The sequence below is a fragment of the Condylostylus longicornis genome, unplaced genomic scaffold (genome assembly GCF_029603195.1).
Source record: "Condylostylus longicornis isolate FDR11 unplaced genomic scaffold, ASM2960319v2 ptg000091l, whole genome shotgun sequence".
NCBI classification, from domain to species: Eukaryota; Metazoa; Arthropoda; class Insecta; order Diptera; family Dolichopodidae; genus Condylostylus; species Condylostylus longicornis.
The window spans coordinates 2,339,565-2,360,492 of NW_026578059.1; the positions used below are offsets into that span (position 1 = coordinate 2,339,565).

General features: G+C 27.1%; 1 protein-coding gene across 3 annotated transcripts in view; it reads right to left on the bottom strand.

Annotated features, from left to right (window-relative positions):
* Positions 1–13,789, bottom strand: part of LOC129613792 (lamin-C-like) — a 33,662-nt gene extending 19,873 nt beyond the window's left edge. For all 3 annotated transcript variants that reach the window (XR_008697340.1, XM_055528035.1, XM_055528033.1), the window contains exon 1: positions 13,135–13,789. Coding sequence is in view for 2 of the 3 variants with exons in the window: in XM_055528035.1 (XP_055384010.1) it covers positions 13,135–13,526 (392 nt within the window). In the remaining variant the exon portion in view is untranslated. The remainder of the gene's footprint in view (positions 1–13,134) is intronic.
* Between the last annotated feature and the right edge of the window lie 7,139 nt (positions 13,790–20,928).

Consider the following 20,928-nt stretch of genomic DNA (forward strand, 5'->3'; position numbering starts at 1 on the left):
TAAAGAACAAGTTCTGAAAAATGAAATAAAAAATAAATAGCTAATACGGTTGTGCAGAAACTGAAAAAAAATTTGTAACATTCTTATTTGAAACCGGAAATCTATATACATTTCTCTCCTCTTCATAGAGATGGAAAACACGTTGTAGATTTTCACAAAGTAGCCGATTTGCAAAAAAACGGAACATTTGTGATTAAAAGGGAGCCCGACATTCTAATACTTTGAAATTCGGCTTAATTCGGTGAAAGTTTTATTTTGAAATTTATTATTCAATGATGATAAATCTATATTTGAAGCTTCATACATCTACCTAAAAGTCACACAACATATTTACCCCTTGTTAGCCGTTAAGAAATTATGAATCTAAAGGTGAACTAAGAAGTGAACACGGATGTAAAGGTGGAAAAATGTTTAGTTGGAGTTTCTTTCAAAGTTGTCACTCCAATGCAAACCAAGAAATAGCAAAACGTGTCTATCATTCAAAACTTTTTTTTTTTTTTCAGAAATAGAGAAACTAGCAAAATTAAAATTGATGCACAAAAGAAAACTTTGATTTTTGACTCGTATAGGGTATTTTGCATAGGGTTGTATTTTTTTATATGACTGTATTACACAAACTTGTTAAATTATGATATTGAAAAAACAAACGAAGTTAATCTTCTTTCGCTTTTTTTTGTTTGAAAATACTGAACTACTAAATTTTAGTATAAAAAAATCAATTGATTTCTCTATACTTAATCGAATTCAAAAATTATTACAAAAAATTACTAAAAAAAATTAATTCGTACTTAGTATAGTAATTTTTTTAAGCTTAGGTAAAAATATTTATTAGAAAAGAGTTTTTTGTATTCGTAATTTGCAAATCGGAGCTTGTACCGAGTAGCGGAGCACACGTTAACGAAAGGGCGTCAATAACTACCTTTGGAACCCATAAACAGCCCTGGTTAATGTTGATTGGCTTTTAATTTAAGAGTACTTTTATTGTATGTGGTAATGTGTTCTAGCTTGCTACAAACAAAACACTACATCTACATCACTACACAAGTGTTTACTACTTTATAAATGTATATTTATAATTTATTGCTTTTTGAATATTAAAAAATATTCTCACTCTCATTTATGATTTTATAAATCATACTCAAAGTCAGTGATGCCAAATTTTTTCGCTTTCAAATAGTGCAAAAAAGTGCTGAATTTGTAACGAAGTAATGCCAACAAGTGCTAAAATTTTATTTTTTGAAATTTTGAATAAGTGATTGACTTTTCAACTGAAAATACACATAAAGCTTTTTCTTTATAAATTGCTTTATTTCTATATCTCGTTTATATTGCAGCTGGAGTACTTGACTTGAAATCAGCTCGAAACTCAAGCTGCGTTTTTACCATGTCTCCTTGAAAGCCCGAAAACAGCGTTTAGCTGTTAAATTTCAAATCATTATTAACATTTCAAGTCAATTAAGTAAAATTTTTTACTGACTTGAGTGAAGGCGGCCTCGAGTCAAGTAACATTTATACGATGTATACATATTAAATTGGTTTTAAGTATGTATGCTTTGAAGTATGAACGCCATATAATCGGAGTATATACGTATTACAACACCATACTGCGTACCTACTGTTATATATGTATGTACGATATAACAATACATGAAATTTTTAACTTATATCTGTTCCCTTTCATATATTCGAATGTTTTTAGCTAACTTTTGTGAAATGAAAATAAATTTTGTTTTTATCAAAAAAAAAAAAAAAAAAAAAAAAATAAAATTTTTACCTAACTTAATTTTATTTTATTTCATGTCACTATTTTTAATACACCCGTTTATTTATAACATGTTGTTTCTTGTTTGCCTACTATTTTAAAAAATGGAATATTTTGAGAATATCGCAAGTGGCAAGCAAACGAAAACTAACGGCTTGGGAAGTGTCGAATTACTTATAAAATAGATATACTTTGATCATATTATAGAAAAATACTCAAAAATAAAATACAAAAATGATACACAACAACATACTGGTAGTAATGGCATGCCATACAATTTTTTTTATAAATAATATAAATGATGAAAAATAAAAATAGAAAGGAATATTAAGCATTAACCCTAATTTTCTGAATGTTCATAAATATCTAATTCATTTTCTACAAATATCTACATATGTATGTACTTCTTATCGTCTAAACTAGAAAAATTAACCTCATAATTTCTCAATTTTTAATTAGAAAACATCCTCTCGAATTTTACATAAAAAAAAATCTTATTTGGTCAGCACATAACTGAAATATGCATTGCCTAGTTTAGTTAAAGTATTACAGAAGACTATGAAAATGCTTTTGAATATGAAATTAACACTTTCTCTCAATCTTTTTGATAATAAAAGAGCAAATTTGGCTCTTATCAAAATATCGCTTTGTACCACCCGAATTACATAAAAAATTCCCTAGTTAGTTTCAGTAACAACCAGAATTCAAATTTCAAGGAATTCCATTAATCCGTTCCGTGCCCCAGTTCGGTTTCCCAGCCCTGACCTCTCCAAAAAATATATTTTTAAGGAAATTAGTTGATAACTTCTTTTTATATACGCAAAAATGTCAAATCGGTTCACAAAAAAGTCCACTTCCCGAGGTCTGATATATCCCAAAAGTTGATCAATCCGTGCCATAGACAAAAAAAACCTCACATATAAAATTAAAAAAAAATAAATCAAAATCGGTTCAGCCAAACTTGAGATACACACGTGCATACACAGACCAAAACATCTCTAAAAATAATTTATTTACGCTTCCCTATACCACGAAGAAGTGCGTTCTCACCGATATTTCGACATTCAAAATTTGGTACTATCAGAATCGTTTATCAATAACAAAATGAAAATGTATACAAACATATGTATGTATGTATATACGTTTGTCAATAGCTTTTAACTTATTCATTAAATGGAGGAATAATATAGAGGAATAAGTCCCTGTTACTGTACGTACAAAATACATATATATACATATTTGGTACCGCCATTGAAATCCAATAACGAAACATTTATTTAATAAACAAAACAAACATTATGTATGCAATTAGTGCACATATCGCACAAAAATGTCGTACATTCTACAAACATTTAACAAATAATAATACCAAATAATAATATGTATGTATTAATGTTACTGTATGCTACTATGGTTACTACGCTTTTATATATGTACTTGCATATGCAACATATAATTTTCTCTACACTGCACATGCACATTAAAAAATTCAAGATCAATGTACTCTCAAAAAAACAAATGCAGCGTTAACAAAAAAAATAAACCAAAACAAATAAAAATAGAAGAGGGCATTGAAGAAAAGGGAACTCGCCGTTTGCTGCACCCAAACACGATTAAAACAAAAAAAAAGGGGAACAAAAAATATATATGGGTAGTAAATAAATGACATAAAAATAGATAAATTTATTTTAATATGAGAGATTAAAGAAAGAGTATGATATTTAATACGAAAGGAGAGAAAATAATATTATACTTGTAACTGGCATAAAAAGTGATCACAGATAATTCTAAATTATTCCTCTTGATTACTTTCTTCTAACTTTATATAAAAATTTTTGTTATAGAATTTTTTTGAATTAATAGAAAATTTGTATAAGGGTGACCTACAATAGTGCATACAATACAATCAAGCGTCAAATTTTATAGTAAAAATATTCATGAATATACACCGGCCTCTATTCGAGGCAATTAAACTCCATAAAATTTAATTAACAGAGTGACACAAAACAAAGAGGTTACAGATTAGTAGGGGTACAAAAATTAAATTATATTTACAGTTATTTTTTTTTGATGGCCGTATTCGACATTGTCACCCCTCAAAACACAAATAGTGCCTTTTTTCTAATTCTGTAACATTATAGGACATAGGTAATAAAATGAACATACAAAATGTACATACATACATATAATAAATATTGCGTTAATAAAATAATAGTTCTAACATAATATTCAAAATAATTTAATAACTGAATTTGTATGTATATCTTATTGATTTTTAATGGAATCGTTAATTTTTGTATTTTTCTTATGTTTATTCATATTCTTTTTAATTCCAACATTTTTTATTTGTTTTATTGTATTTAATTATATAATGCATATGCTTAAATACGTACATTGTATATTAATAAATTTGAAAAGTGACCTCATACCATTATATTTCCCTTTACTTCCTCCTCCTCCTCATCCTCCTCCTCCTCCTTTCCTATTCCCTCTCCCTCTCTCTTCACCACATTTTTCATGGTTCTTTCACAATACCAGACAACAAATACAATTTGTTCAAGAATGCCCTTACTAATGCCTAACGTTAAGCTTACTAAGCATAATCAAATTAAATATTTATGTATGTATGTATTGTATGTATTTATTGTATGTATATACTTATGTATGTGTGTACAATCAAATGACCTTCCTCTTAGTAGCTTTGAAAATTTTTGTTTAAGCCGAAAACACAAGAAAAAAGTGAAAAAAAAAAGTAAACACTGAAAAAAAAACTCACATTTAAAGTTGTCATAAACCATTTCGAAGATCATACTTCTGCTTTGAAAATAAAATATTTGAAATAGAAATAATTTTTATTTTTATATAACATAAAGATATTTCAATACTTCTTACATCCAAACGCGCTGTAAATGTTTCAATTTTATGGATAAATAAAACTAAGAGATATTCCTCTTTGATAAATGTATAGCAATTTCGTATAGACAACCCAATTTTGACATATGAATGTTGTAAAAAAGGTACAACATAAAAAGCGTAGGAAATACATTTATGTGAAAATTAGCTATAAAGTGTGGTTGTAGCCATTTCGGATATACAAAGTTTGTGCCTGTTCTGTTTTAAAAAATATATCTTAGATAAAATTTTTCTCAGTGAAGCACACACTCTAAAAAGAAGCCTAAAATAATTGATTAACTAACCATTCTTCAAAACAAGAAAAAAAAACAACATTTTTTACTAATATTTTTTGTTAAACAACCTTCAAGCATTTTTCATTCTCTTCACATTAAATCAAAACTATCCTAAGTCACATTTTGCAAATTTTCCAAATGTCGAATGTATATAGGGGATTGGAATTAGAGTATAAGTAGAATCAGATAAAAATTTAATAACCCCCAATTAAAAGTGGATTTAGAATAAAAACATTATATAGCCCAACATTTCATATTCAATAAGTTATTGATTAATTGTTTCGTATTTAAGCAATTATTTTGTTCTTTTGATTTTAAATTGGATTTTGAACTATAGCTTAATTATCTTAAGCATAAAGCCGCGTGCCCCCAACTATCCCTTTCTCAAAGTCCAATACAGTAGAATTGCAAAATTTTATCGTGTTATTAAGTAAGGAGCACGTAATATTTTTATTTTGTTACCAAGCTGTGTAGTATTTCTTCATTATAAAAAAAAAAAATATCCAAGAAAAACAAATTATGATAAAACTCATTTTTTCTTTTCTGCGTTTTGGAATATTTTAATAAAAATTATTTAAAAAATTATTAATATATGCTACAAATATGCCTGTGAATATTAAGCATATAATTTAAGTGTATTGATATGTTTACCTATACAGGGTTATTCAGTAATTAGTGACATAACATATACATACCATTCCTTAAACGCATCAAAATTGAGTAAATTTTTCGTTAAGAACTAGGTGCCAAATCTAAACGGATCAGAATTTCAGTTCCGAAATTTTTTTTACAGAATTTTTCTCAGCTGGGGAAGTTTTAATTTAAACTATTAAGTGTTAAAAAATCTATTATGGTAAAAGAAATATAGCAAACAAAAATCATTTCTATTTCAAGGTTTAATGGCATTAATAAAATGTAGAAACTGCAAAAATTATTAACATTTTTGTTTTTTGTCAATTTAAAGTGCCATAAATTCCCAATTAGCAGTTGACATTTTTAGGAACCGTTACATCAATAAAAGAGAAAGAATTTTAAGGTTTTTTGAAAGTACATCCAAATACAAAATCAGGTATTATGTTACTTTCAAGTCCTTTTACCATCCTTTCAGAAACTGTTTGTTTGGAATTTTTATCTCACTACGAAGGTTAGTTATAAGGAAAACAACCTAAGTAAACAGAAATTTCGAGAAAATTCCTTTAAATCTTTGGAAACCATTAAAATTTGGCACCTAATTCTTAAAAAAAAATTTACTATTACTTGCAGATGCCCTAAACGATGTCTTTGATTACTGAATCACCCTGTATATATTAAAATCTAATTTAGGCGCTGTGACCTAAACATTTTAATACCTAAATGGTAACATCATAAGTCTATAAATATAAAACATGATTATTATAATTATATCATTATATATATATATATATATATATGTACATATATACATAAAATCATAAATATATACATATATATTTACCTAAAATACGTATACGTTTGTGAGTTTTACTATTAAGTAATAATTTTTTAGTAGACAGGTATACACACTGAATAAAAAACATCATAAATATAAAAAGATATCGATGATGTCACTAATATTATAGTTTTTTTTTTATATTTTCGTTATTTTAGTTATTTTCCTTGAAAATTTTATTTATTTTTTATTATCGCATTTACGAATACATAATACCTATGTATGTATAAATTAAATTTATATCTTATGGTTAACAAAATAAAAAACGCTTAACATTAATATTTATTTAACATACATATATATGTAGCAGGTAGATTGTAATGTAAAAACGTACATACATTTACATTTTTTAACATAGGGAAAATTAAATTTTCTCAAAAATTTAGAATAATTACTTTGTAAAAATAAAACCAAGGCGGGAAACGGCAATGGCGGACGACTTCCGTTTGATAACCTAGAACAACAGTGGAACGGCTAAATCAATTGTTCAACATTTTCCGTATTTTCCGTACAATGTCAAACGTACATGGAAACAGATGATGTATAAAAAAAACCGCCTGCGGTAAAATAAGAGTTTTGGATATTTTAGCGCCGATGGTTAAATTCGAGGCGTTAATTTCGATTGATTTTGGACAGTCACTTATTCAAATATTTATCTGTAATCTATAGGAATTTTGAAATTTCGCAGCGGAAAATCGTCCCAAATCTATTTTCAACTTAAATAAAAAACTGAATTTGATTAATACTAAAATTCAGCTTATAAAATTATAAGTTCTGAATTATGTATGGCGTGGGTATTCTTGTTAATAGATCTTAATATAAAACACGTTTGATAAATCTAAACTGCAAAATCTGTAAAAGCTTTTCTACAGGTACTCTAAAGTAATTTAGTTGTTCAGTTGTTGAAAAATCAGTATTGTGTTAACCGAATTATTGTTGTAATAAGGTCTCGAGTATTTTAACAAGAGTTTTCATTAGCCAGTTATTATTACCGTTCCTAAAAGTTTAAAATTTACCATTAGAAACTCCTAACAATTTAACATGTCTTTGACTCTGTAGTTTTTCTTGTAATTAATATATATTTTTATTTCTACTACCTTACAATTTTATACCTCATTTCATTATGATTATTAAAAAAAAACAACATCGAAAAAAGCAAAAAACAAAAAAATAAAAAATCAATAATTCTAACCTTAAACTTTACTAACAATCAAAAGTGTTTAGTGTTAAACATAAATAGCATAATGACATAAATTTTCATTTCATACACCACACATGGACATTTTTCTTAGTATTATATATATATGTATGGATGTACATAAATAAACATATTTAGCCATACATATTTATAGTACAATGACACTTTAATATACGATAAATAACGTGCACATATTTATGTATTAGTGGTTTTTGCCTTTTATACAGGGTGTATTACATAAGGTGGAAAATTATGTTGGGGACAATTCTTTGAGCAACTTCCAGCAAAATATTTTTTAGTGAGGGGGGAGGGGCCCTAAATTGTCTGTAAGGAAACAAATACTCCGATGGTAACTCTATGTCATGTGGTTCTGAAGTTATAATCATTTATTTATATGCAAAACAAACGTGGTACCTTTTTTCTTCAACAGGCTGTATTTAGAAAAAAGCAGCAAATATACTTAAATATTATTTTTAATTCTTTTTTTTTTTTTGGTATTCCTCTATTCATATGAATTCTGATTACTTTTTATATTATAAAAAGCTTTACTTTGATGATCTAATTTTGATTACACACAACATTGAAGAAATGTGTGTGATTTATTAAAATTACACATGAAAACAAAAAAAATAGCAAATATAACATAAAAACATGTAACATTAAAATAAGTGGTTTGGTAACACGCAACGCAACCAAAATCAAGAAAATACAAAAAAACCAAACTGAAAAAAGTCAATAATTACGTCATTTTTTCAATTTTCAATGTGAAAAGTAAAAAGTGAAGCAAAACAAAAGTAAAGAAAAAACAAAAAGAAAACATTGAAATATTTTGGCGGGATAAGTTTAGTGTTAATGGGCTGAATTTTGAAATGAAATCGTAAAAGCGAAGTTCTTTCTAAAAAGAACAGTATTTCTGCAATTTAAGTTCAATTTAAATCGATCAAATAATATTTAATTATGAACGAATATAATAGCATCTTTTTACCGAGCGCATTGTATACAGTGAGGTAGGTCATGTGATGGCAACAAATTTTGCATATTGAATTTTCTGTGGGAAAGCACTTCTCCATGGTAGGGAAGTGTAATTAAACTATTTTTAGCAACCTGTCGATCTCGTCGATTTCGACGCGTGTATCTCAAGTTCGACTGAACCGATTTTCATGAAATTTTATATGTAAGTTTATTTCGACTATGCCACGGATTGATCAACTCTTGGGATATATAAGCTTCATTTGACCGTTGTAAGAAATCAGGTATCAGCAATGGCCGTTTAGTAAGGGTCATATATACATTTTTGCGTAAATAAAGAGAAATAATCAAGCGATTTCATTGAAATTTAATATTTAAATTCGAGGTGGTAAAACAATGAATCTTTAATTTTTTTGGAAAATGATCTGGGGGCGATTTTACATTTATTTTAACATATCTACGGAACGAATTGATAGAATTTCTTGAAATTTCATATTTTGAATTCTGGTTATTACCAGAAGTTACTGACGAACTTTTCATATAATTCGGACGGTAGAAAATGAAATTCACTTTTTTCTAGGTACGTGAATTAAAAGCTTTTAAGTGCCCTTAAAATTGTAAAGAAGTATTTAAAACGCATTTTCATAATCTTCTGGAATACTTTTACTAATCTAGACAATATACATTGCGGTCGGTTATGTGCTGACCATATCAGATTTTTTTTTCATATGGCTTTAATAAACTTCATATTACTTACACTATATAAAAGAGTACTAAATTATAATTAATGTCTTAAGTTATAATTTTTTATTTTTTTTATTTTCAGTAATCTAAACAATCATTTTTCCTATTTCGCGTTCATAATTTATTGTATTATGTAAAATTTGCGGGTTTCAATGTTTTCCAAATTCAAATAATTGACGTATCAGATAAAGAGGGAGGAAAAATAACAAAACAGAAACTAAATTTTGAAAACTTCTTATTTTCAATTCCAATTTTTATACCCTGCACTACTTGAAGGAGTCATCTGCGGTATGGACATATATATATATATATTCTTGCTCAGCTTAAAATTCTGCGTTAATTTAGACATGTCCGTCCGATCGCACAATAACTCAAAAACGAATAATGCAATCGACACCAAATTTCACAATTTGTTTCTTTTGTGCCAAGGACGAACCCTATTGTAATTGGACTAATTCGGACAACGGGTTCGGGTAGCTGCCATACAACTCAAAGAGTTTATTTTAAATATTTCAAAAACTAATGAAGATATCTATATAAAATTTTGTATACATGTGTCCAATTATATTCTACATATGCTCTAAAAATTTTAAAGGGATAGCTGCACCGGTTCGGGCGGCTGCCATACAACTCCAAAAGCAAATTTTTTATATTCGGCAAAATTATAAAGTCAGATTCATGAAACTTGGCAGTCATGTGTCCAATTATAGGTCAGATATATTTCTGAAGTTTTTGTGGAATTACTTGACAGGTTCGGGTACCTGCCATATAACTCCAGAAGCTAATTTTTTAAATAATAAAAACTGATTCATGAAACTTGGCAGTTGTGTGTCCAATTATAGGTCAAACATATTCGTGAAGTTTCTACAGAATGGTTTCACAGGTTTGAGTAATTACTGTACAACAACAAAAGGTGCAGGGTATAATTCAATCAGTTTATACCGATGTTTTATAAATATTTCTTTATTCTAAATCCAAAAAAACAGATTGACGTAATTAATAAAAGTGCTTTTAAATTTAATTTTATAGCAAAAAACAAACACGTATACCGAAGGTCAAAATTCTCTAAAATTAGGCCGGCGGGAAAATAAAATGTGAGAGGAAGTGGAGTAAATAATATAGAAAGAAGATTTTTTTGAGTAATTTGTGATTTGTCGCAACAAATCTTGCTTGAAATTTTTGCATTTGAGGATTTGTATCCAAGCAACAATTCATTTAGAACTATTTAAGTAGAAACATTATTTTTTTCTTATTAATTAATATTCAAAAATATATTTTTAATAATATATAAAGTACACACGTATAGTTGAAATATAATAGTATTATTGGGAAGAGAAGATAATTAATTTCTATATGAAGAAAGATCAAAAGAGAATAAATTTTGCTTTATTGTTCTCACAGGGCAGGAAGGGGGACATTTTTGACCATATCTAATTGAATTAATCAACGATTTTTCTTTATATTTCAATTTTGTTTGTCAACCGAAACTTAAGTAACAAACTTTTCAGGTATTATCGGATGTTGCACTTCGAATTGCTATTTAAAATTCAGATTCCAAAAATTTATGTTTAAAATGAATTCAGTCATTCTATTTCTTAGTTAAGTCAAATTTAAAAATGTGTTGTATTATAGACACAATTGCGAGCATAAGCAAACTAAATTTAGAATTGTTTTCTCGATTATATTTATATGTTCTGGATCACTTAAACCTTTTTTTATGATACTCATTAGAATTAGGTCGTCTTAATGCCGATTTAAAATATTTTTCCCCGTTTTTATTAAAATTAACACGTTCGCGGACGCTAAAAATTTAAAGTAGCTGCAAAAATATACAGGCAATTATTTTTTAAATTACACAATTGTTTTTTTCTCCATGTATATATATGGACAAAAAATAAAATAATATGAAAATACCTAATGAATCAGTTGGTCATTATTTTGAAATGTATAAATTACAAAACCATAAGCTTGTATAACATTAAATTAATAAAAATTGGCTTTAAAATTTGAATGCTATAGCATTCACGTCATTATGCATCACTATGAAAATGAATGCTATAGCATTCGCGTCCGCGAACGTGTTAATAAATGCGTTTTTTTACACGTATACTATTAATATTGTATGCAAATGGATACACAGAATTGTAATACCTACAATAAATACATATGGTAATAATATATAATGATGTCATAAAATACGCAGGCTAACATACATGTTATATGAATATTTCTTTAATACCTAAATACTTCTTATGATAAATATTTCTTGTGATATTTAGATTTTATACAAAACAAGAAAAATCTATAACAAAAAAAAATTTTATACCTACATAATTTTTGTATACAAAAAATTAAAAATACATTTTTCTGTGAAATCGAGGTCAAACTTCTATAACGTGTTCCGCAAACATATTATACAATACACTATATATATATAAACATGTACATATATTATATATATTACGCACAGGCACGTCGCACATGTATATTTTGGTAATATGAACTTTTAATTAACATAAAATAAAATTTTCATTTTTAGTACAAATGTACAACTTAATTATTATAATTTCGTATGTATAAAAGTACCCAAATGTGATTTGATTTCGGGCAAAGCAGAAGCAAAGTCCATATAGAATGGATACCTTCCGTTCATACACATGAATGTGTGACGAACACAAAAAATGTGTAATAAACACATTAAAGTTACTTAGGAAATTATTAAATGAGCATAAATGATTAATATTGGATATATTAAATGTGGAATCACTTATCTCTTCATTTCTAATTCCTTATTATTAAAATCTTGAATATTTCGATATAAAATTCGGATTCAAACAACATCAAATATGCACATAAACATATGTTTACATATTTATGCATATGTCCAATTTCAAATCATAATTCTACAATACCAATACTTAACTCAATGTATATTATATTTTATATACCCTATACTCTAAATCTACTCTAAATTACCATATGTCAGACACGTTTTGATAGAATACAGAACTATGTATTGTTATGAAATCATAAATAAATGGGAATATATTAATTCCTAATTTTTTTTTACCTTATTTACATTATGTTGCACCATAATATAACTAATTAACTAATAATTTAATATGACAATTAAAAACCTAATCGTGTATCTCGCTTTTTCTTCTCACTTTTTATTCACTTTCAAATCAGAATTCTCCGCCTTTCTAATGGATATTTAATTTTTCCAATAAGATTATTCAATTTTTCAATAGAATTTTTGAATGTTCCTCAAATTATCTGCTGAACGTCTAACCTTCAAAAACAAAGTGAATAAATTTTGTATACCTAAATCTTAGATAAAAAAACTGGATATGAAATGCTTCTTACTCGAAAATTACATTATATAAATATATGACAGTTACTCAGTTTCACCTTACTTGGCGAGTAAAATAGCAAAATAGACGGTCGGTCACGGTAGTTTAGGGAAATTTATTATGCCTCATATATAAACATAAAAACTTATATTTATATATATGTACTTACATATATAATACTTTTTACATACATATGCATACTTAAATATAAATATGTACATACTTCACTTAAATTTTGGATCACAAATAGTTTTTAATCCATTTCTAATTTATTACATAGATTTATCAATATTTTACAAATATGTACTATTATATACTTACATATGTATGTATAAATATGAAATGTGTACACAAACAAGCAACATCCATTCAATTTTATCTTTACATGCAAGTATGTATGTACGTATGTAGAGTAGCCAAAAAATTTTTAGAATTTTAAATGAAAATCTTACCTTGCTTTTAATTCATCATTTTCTTCCCATAATCTTTTTGTATCAATCTCCAATCTAGCTTTCTCTTTAGCTGTTTCATCTAATAATTTTCGTGCATCTGATAATTCATGCTCGTACATTGACTTTACATTTGATGTTTCACGTGTAACATTTTCTTTAATTGATTGAATTTCAATAATAAGACGTGCATTCTCAGTTTCTAAATTTCTAACACGATCAATATAGCAAGCTAAACGATCATTTAAACTTTGCAATTCAGCTTTTTCAGCTAAACGTGAATGTCGTGTTGGACTTAGTGGACTTTTTGGACGACGTCCTTCTGTTGTAGTCCCGCCACTTTCATTCCAAGAATCACGTGCCAAACTTGAAGATTTTTTACCTCTTGCTGCCATTTTTTTTATTTGTATGTTAAAAGACAAATCAAATTTTTTTGCTTTTTTTTTTTTTTGGAAAGAACTTTAAATTTCTGATTTTTATTGAAAAAAACAGAAGAAAAACTAACAAATAAAAAATTCAAATTTAAAAATGTATTGATTTAAGTTTTAAAATAAATTTGTTAATAGTTTTATTTTTTATTATATTTTACAATTTTAAAAATTTATTTATAATTTCACAAAACCACAACAAAACTATTAAACAACCGAACGTAATGAAGGTACCGTACCAACTAATTTTAAATAATTTTTTACTCTTTAACTAACCGTGTTTACTTTTTACTACAACACAACACAATGAAATGTTTTGTAGCGCGCTACACAACTATTCACAATACAATAATACATATAAAATTCAAATTTGATTCAAATATGCACACATTTTAACTTAATCAAATTAAATAGCAGGTTCAGGACGGTCGTTCCGCTCTGATCGGATCCATTTGACTCCGATTTGAAAACTTGTGTCCTCGGCTACTCCATTTGCATTTTGGTTCCGATTTTTTTTCCTCAGTCTGACCCAAAAACAATATTGATAATTATTCTTAAAAAAATTTTGCAGTGAAAAAATATAAATTCGATATACCAAAAAAAATTTTCTTGCGCTATTTAAAAATTTATTGACAAAACCTTGACTAACCATATTATGTATATATACCTTTTTTTGCTAATTCAAAAACTGCCATCCATCTTTTGTAGTTAATCAATTAGTCAGATAAAATTTCAAATAACCAAACTTAGGGAAATTCGTCGACGTCAGCAGATGAAATATGTTTGTATAGAATTTTTTCAATAGACAATTTTGACATTTTATTTTAATTACAATTTTGACATTTTAATTGAAGTCGATTGAGTCGATCGATTTAAACTTACAATAAGAAAATTTGAAGTACACCTTTTTTTATTTGAAATTCGCTATTTTAACACCATTTTCATCTACTTCTAAGGAAATCAATAAGACAGTAAACATATAATTAGAAAAAAGTCATAAACATTTTTGTGAGTTTCTTTTGATATTTTAAGGCATTTTCTGATAATTATAACTAGAGCCTAAACTTTAAAAAGTGTAGAAACATATAGGGGGTTTCACGTCAAAACCATTAATTTAAGTTTTTATTGTGATACTTTTTAATTCGAATTTATTTATTAACTTATTTATAATTTTTATTTAAATTTTTTGTTTTGTTTTTCCGGTTTTTTTTTTGTATTCGTACGGTAATAAATTGTTTTTTTATGAAATATAGGAACTGCCTCCACTCTTTTTTAAAATGGCTCCTTTTAATATTTCTACTCTCCACCCAAAAAATCAAACGACAGCCCTTGGCAGGTACAACATTAGTCGTGTTTCTTCACTAAAATTTTTATTTTTTGAATCTACTTTATTTTCACACTACTCATTAAAAAGCGAATTCTTTTTTGTGTGTATTTGAAATAAAATTTTTGAAAATATAAAATAAATTCTAATTAATATTCTGAATAGATAATTTGAAAAGAAGGCGATTATTTAAATATAAAAAAAAAAAATCTGATGTGATCAGCACATAACCGACCGTAAGATGTGTTGTCTAGTGTAACAAAAGTGTTGCACAGGATTATGAAAATGTTTTCTAAAAACTTCTTTCAAATTTTAAGGACGGTAGTAAGCTTTTAGTTAAAATACCTAGAAAAATGTAAATTAGACTTTTAGTAGTTTTTTCGCTTTGTGCTATCCAAATTTTTTAAAAGGTTCATTAATTGCTTCAGTTACCAAATAAAACCCAAATATTAAATTGCATAAAATTCCGTCAATTAGTTTCGTAGATATGATAAAAAATGTAAAATCGGCTCCCTAGTAAAAGTTCAGTTTCTGAGACCTGATATTCCCAAAAAATTTATATACTCATTGTTTTGACACCCTGAATTCAAATATTAAATTTCATTATTTGATTATTTCTCTTTATTTGAACAAAAATGTAAAATCGCCCCAAAGTAAAGATATATAGTTCCCGAGACTTGACATATACTAAAAATTGACCAAACTGTCTCACCCTCAAAGTAAATTCTTTACTTGTATATGAAATACTGACCTGCAGACAGACAGACCGACATGTTTCTAAAAATAGTTTATTTACGCTTCCGTAGCATGGGGAAATGCATTTCTGCGGGAAACTTTCGCCTGATAAACATGTCATTTCTGAAATTTTTCCCACATTATGAACGTCAGAATACTGGGCTTTTTTTGTTGTAAAACAACCGATAGGTTAGTTACAACAAGGTAGGAGTTATGAGTAAATGATGATTAAACGAAAATTGATTGATTAGAAGAGAATTTTATTAGCTTTAAAATGGGAATACAAAGTTTGCTTTACTATATTTCTTGAGTTATAAATAAAAATCTAAAAATTGTACGATTTTTCATTGAATACCATTGAATGCAAGTTGTTTATAATTGTAATATATGATTACATATTTTATATTCTATATGTTTTCTTAATAAATTATTGCATTTACTCTTTATTTTTACTGCTGGTTACTTTTTTCAAAGTATTCAAACATTGGTCCTTATTATGAAAAAATCCGATATATGATCGGTATCATTATCGTTTTATCGAAGTATTATGAACCGATAACCGATAAAACCGATAAAATTTATTGATGTGTATACTATTTTGTTCGACAGATTCTGTATGACCTCATACAGTCATAAGAAAAAGCAATGGCTGTATGAGACCACATATAAGTTTTGTTTTAAATAAAATAAAAATAATGTACAATGGTATCAGCCGAATTATGTTTTTGAAGACGAAAAAGAAGAATTACATCGAGAAGTATGGATCACACGAAGACAGATTAGAGAGTCTTAAAATCCATTGATGAATATTGGGCTGTAGGTATACGTACATACATACATAACAAATAGTTCAAAATAGTTTTTTTAGATGCATTACAAATTTTAGAATATCAAAAGATTTATTTAGATATTTAATTAGTAAAATTGATAGTTAAATGAACAAGGAACAAACACAAAAAGTGCTGTGTCAAACAATAAAATTAGCAGCCGCTTTTAAATTTTTCGCCCAAGGTTCGTAAAAGTTATCAGATAGGGGTTAGCAATAACATCAACCTAGGATTAGCTCAGCTAACCTTTTCGGGTTATTGTGGCAGAAATTTTGAATATCATAGAGAAATATTAAGGAAGTAATAAACTTTCATTATACTGAAGATGAAGAAAGAAGAGCGAAAAATTTTTCATTAAATTTAACATTATTAGTTAGATAAAAAAACAAAAACAACATTCATTTTAAACAAAACTTATAACTCATTTCAAATTATTTTAAAAAAGCAAGACTAAAACACAAAATACTTATAAAAAAATTTTACTTAAATTACGTTACATCAGTATTTAACAGTAATGTGCTCTTTCCCTTCTTCAATTCTAAAATATTAATTTTGAGATGAAGTTTTTACTTTCTATCTTCATATCTTTTTGTTTCTTCAAAAACTCAAGCTCTTGCTTTTTCAACTTTATTTCTTCCTTTTTTAAGGAAAGAATTTCTTTTTTAATGAAAGAAGTTTTCTATTTTCTGTATTAAGCGTCTCATAAGTTTTATGTTGTTTTGAACACTACCAAAAAACTCTTTTTGTTCTTTTTAACTTAATGGAAATTATTAGTGTAATAAGCACATTACTTATTAATTTCACAACTATGATGTTGTATTAGCAAAATTCATAATACTCTTTTTCCTGTGAGCCTGTTATATCTATTTCGCTACTTAATTCTTATGTTTGATTTTAAGTTGCATTTAATTTTTCTCTTTGATTTTGGCTTGCATTTATTTTGGTATCATAATGTAAATACTCCAATTGTGTTGTAATGTTGGTATCATAATTTTCTTTTTCGTTTTCCTCTACAAAAAAAAAAAATAAAACAAATTTATAAATTTGAATCGACTGATAAAATTAAATCGATTGATGAATTTTTTTTTAAATAAACTTGCCCATTAAAGCAAAACTCAGACCAGTTGAATTTTGGGGTATATCTAATCTCATAATTTTCATAATAGCTTCTTCAGTGCCTGTCAATTTCAAGTCCTTCTTAGGGCAACCCCCAGTTGCTGCTGCTTCGGTCCTCTATTTGCTTACTTTTTTTCTGACTTTATATTTTAAATCGTTCCATACCTATAAGGAGGGTGATATATCCAGTTATAGTAAATAGATACCTATATAAACTTATTTAATTCATTGGAAATTTTGATCCAAAATTTATCGGCACAAGTTTTTGAGCAAACATTTCTTGCTATATCTAAATTCTCCTCCATTATTTCAGTAATCATATTTAGTTGAGATTTGTTACTGACTATTCTGTTCCTAAAAATACAAAATTAAACTTATCTTAACTCATAGTCCTCAATTTTGTTAATAATAATGAAATACTTTCATTTTTTTAACTTAAAAACTGAAAAACTTCTTGTAACATCACTAACGTGTGCTATCGTATATTAAAAATTACCCCATAAAATTTATCGGGAAATCCCAAAAATAAATTTCTCATTATACGATGAACACTAGTTTACTGTGAAATGTATTTAAATCGTCCGATACAATGCCGATAAATACATTTCACAATACTAGCACTACTATTAGAAATATCTTTTATTTTGCTATATTTTTTTTTTTTCATAAATTAATAAATTTTTTCTGTTTTTTACTTATTTCAGGCATGCAATACTTTGCACACATAGCAATATATGCACTTACAGTTAAAGGTACCTTCAATCTAAGGAAATATTAATATGTAAATACGATTGACATTGTATATTTTTAAAAGCAAAATAAAATTTTTTTTTTATTCGTGTTGAACTATCATGTAATTATAATATCTTTGGTTCAATACAAAATATCGTATACTGTACATAATATGTATAAATTTTGAGTTCGAAAATAACGAAAATTAAACTTTTAATATATGACTGTACTGTTGTGGAGGTGCGATTTTGACAAATTCCAAATCTAAGTATCCAAATATATGTATTCCAAATATTTAGGGTGAGTTTCTTAATTCCATGCTCTAAAAGTAATTTTTAATGCTATCATGGAAATCAAGTTATAAACATTAAATGGACCTTTTTTAAAATTTTTTAAGCTTTTTCCATTTTGTATGGGTGCAATTTACTTTTACTTCCTCCTGCTTTCAATTAAAATTTCAAAAAGTAGTCGAATACATATCTACGTATGTACATGTGCATATCAACTAATAATAAAAATGCTCTGTATAAGGAATCGGTCTCATATGCTTGCTTTATTTCAACAGATTTCCTTAAAGTTGAAATATTCTGAACGTTATTAAATTATTTTGCCATGGCTTAAGTACGATTGATTTAATTCAACTTAAACAAGTGAATATGCTCCAAGTTGTAATCAAAAATTAAATTTTGCAAATTATACGTTGGCGACTTCATAGTTTTTTTTCTTTTCATTTAATTAAAAAGGATCACATATCTTTGTGAGAAAAATTTACAAATTAATTTTTCTAATTCTCCTTTAGCTAAAAATGGGAATATGTGTAAATAATTACGTACAAATTAATAGCAGTACATACTATATCACGGTACAAAAGCACTGCAATACATTTACACCGGCTTTGCCGTTAATTTTTCAATTTCCTTCCCATAATCCCTCTTTGTAACAATTTCCAATCTAGCTTTTTTCCTAGCTGTTTCATCTAATAATTTGCGTGCATCTGATAATTCATGCTCGTACATCGATTTTATATTTGATGTTTCATGTGTAACATCTTCTTTAATTGAATGAATTTCAAGAACACGGTGTGCATTTTCAGTTTCTACCTACAGTTTCAAATTTCTAATATGATCAGTATAACAAACTGATTTTTAAACTTTCCAATTCAGCTTTTTTAGACATGAATGTCGTGTTGGACTTAGAGAACATTGTGGACGAACATTTTGCTTTCATTCCAAGAATCACGTGTCAAAGTTGAAGATTATTTACCTCTTGTTGGAATTTTTAATTTGAAAATTAAATTAAGATAACCTCAAAGCTCTGTTTCCAAACTTCAAAAATATTTTTTTTTTTGAAGTTTCAAAAAATGCTGTCAATGAAAGACGTCAATGAAGACATTAGTTAGTTTCAGAATTGCCAGAGAAAAATAATTTGTTGTAATATCAAGGATCAATATAATAATTTTAATAATAAGTGAAAGAGACCTGATTCCAGAGGATATATAAGGGAGCATGAGATAGCTTTTATACATGAAGCAAAATTTAACGATTAAATTTGACAACCATGAAATGTGATGAGGAATTCTGTTTCCATATTTCAAACTTAATTTGACTAAATATGCTGCCAAGTTAAATTTTTTTTATTCTTATCGAAGTATATCTATACATATATATGCCAAGCGAGTGATTTATTTGCAAAGGAAAAATGAGCGAAGAATAGATAATTTAAAATAGATAATTTAAATCAATGGAAAAATAATTTAAATCAAAGAAAAAATAAATAATTGAAAGTTAAATTAGTTTAATTGTCGTCAACTAATATTTGTTTTTGAGACATTTTTAATATAAATTTTTAGAAATTTTATATTTTAATTAATTATAAAAAATAATTTTAAATTACTAAACTTTACTAACAACAATAAACAGCTGATCACAGCGCACATAACGAGAAATATTTATTCACACAATCATACTATTTTATTTTTTTATTTCTGTCAAAAAAGTTTGATAAAAATACAACAAGACTATCTTTCTAGTTCATCCATCTTCTTGGGTGCATTAACCACGGCTGACAGGAACACAGGCCTTGGAGAGAGTGACAGTTCACAGCTAACGAACTTACACGTAAACTTATGGGATCTATAGAGGGCTCGTTTTAATATCATAAATCTCCTTCAAGATGCATCTACAACAGTATGCAAAAAATTTAGCTAAATTATTTTTGTTTACACAGTCTACAAATTCTGAAACTTCTAAAAATCATTCGATCGTTATATCCCAATATTTTTCGCCTCCCGATTCTCTGCAAAACAAAGAAGTTTTAACAAGATTTAAAAACTCAAAGAAAACTTACTTTAATAACCTTTCTAATGAAGTAACGACAAAATTTGAGCTAGAGGTCTGCCCTACATTCCTAACATTTCTTTATTACAGATTAAAACTTCCAAACGCACTTTATTTCAGCCAGTAATTTCCGAACGATCTATATTTTCAGTGTATATAGCGTGAATTTTCAAAAGTACTGCAAGCTTGAACTATTCTAGAACTGAATAAACGAAAATATCACAATATGTACATAGTTTTTGCTTTTTTGCAAAAACAATTGAATTTTCCTATCCCTTTAGCAATTACGGGGTTTTGTT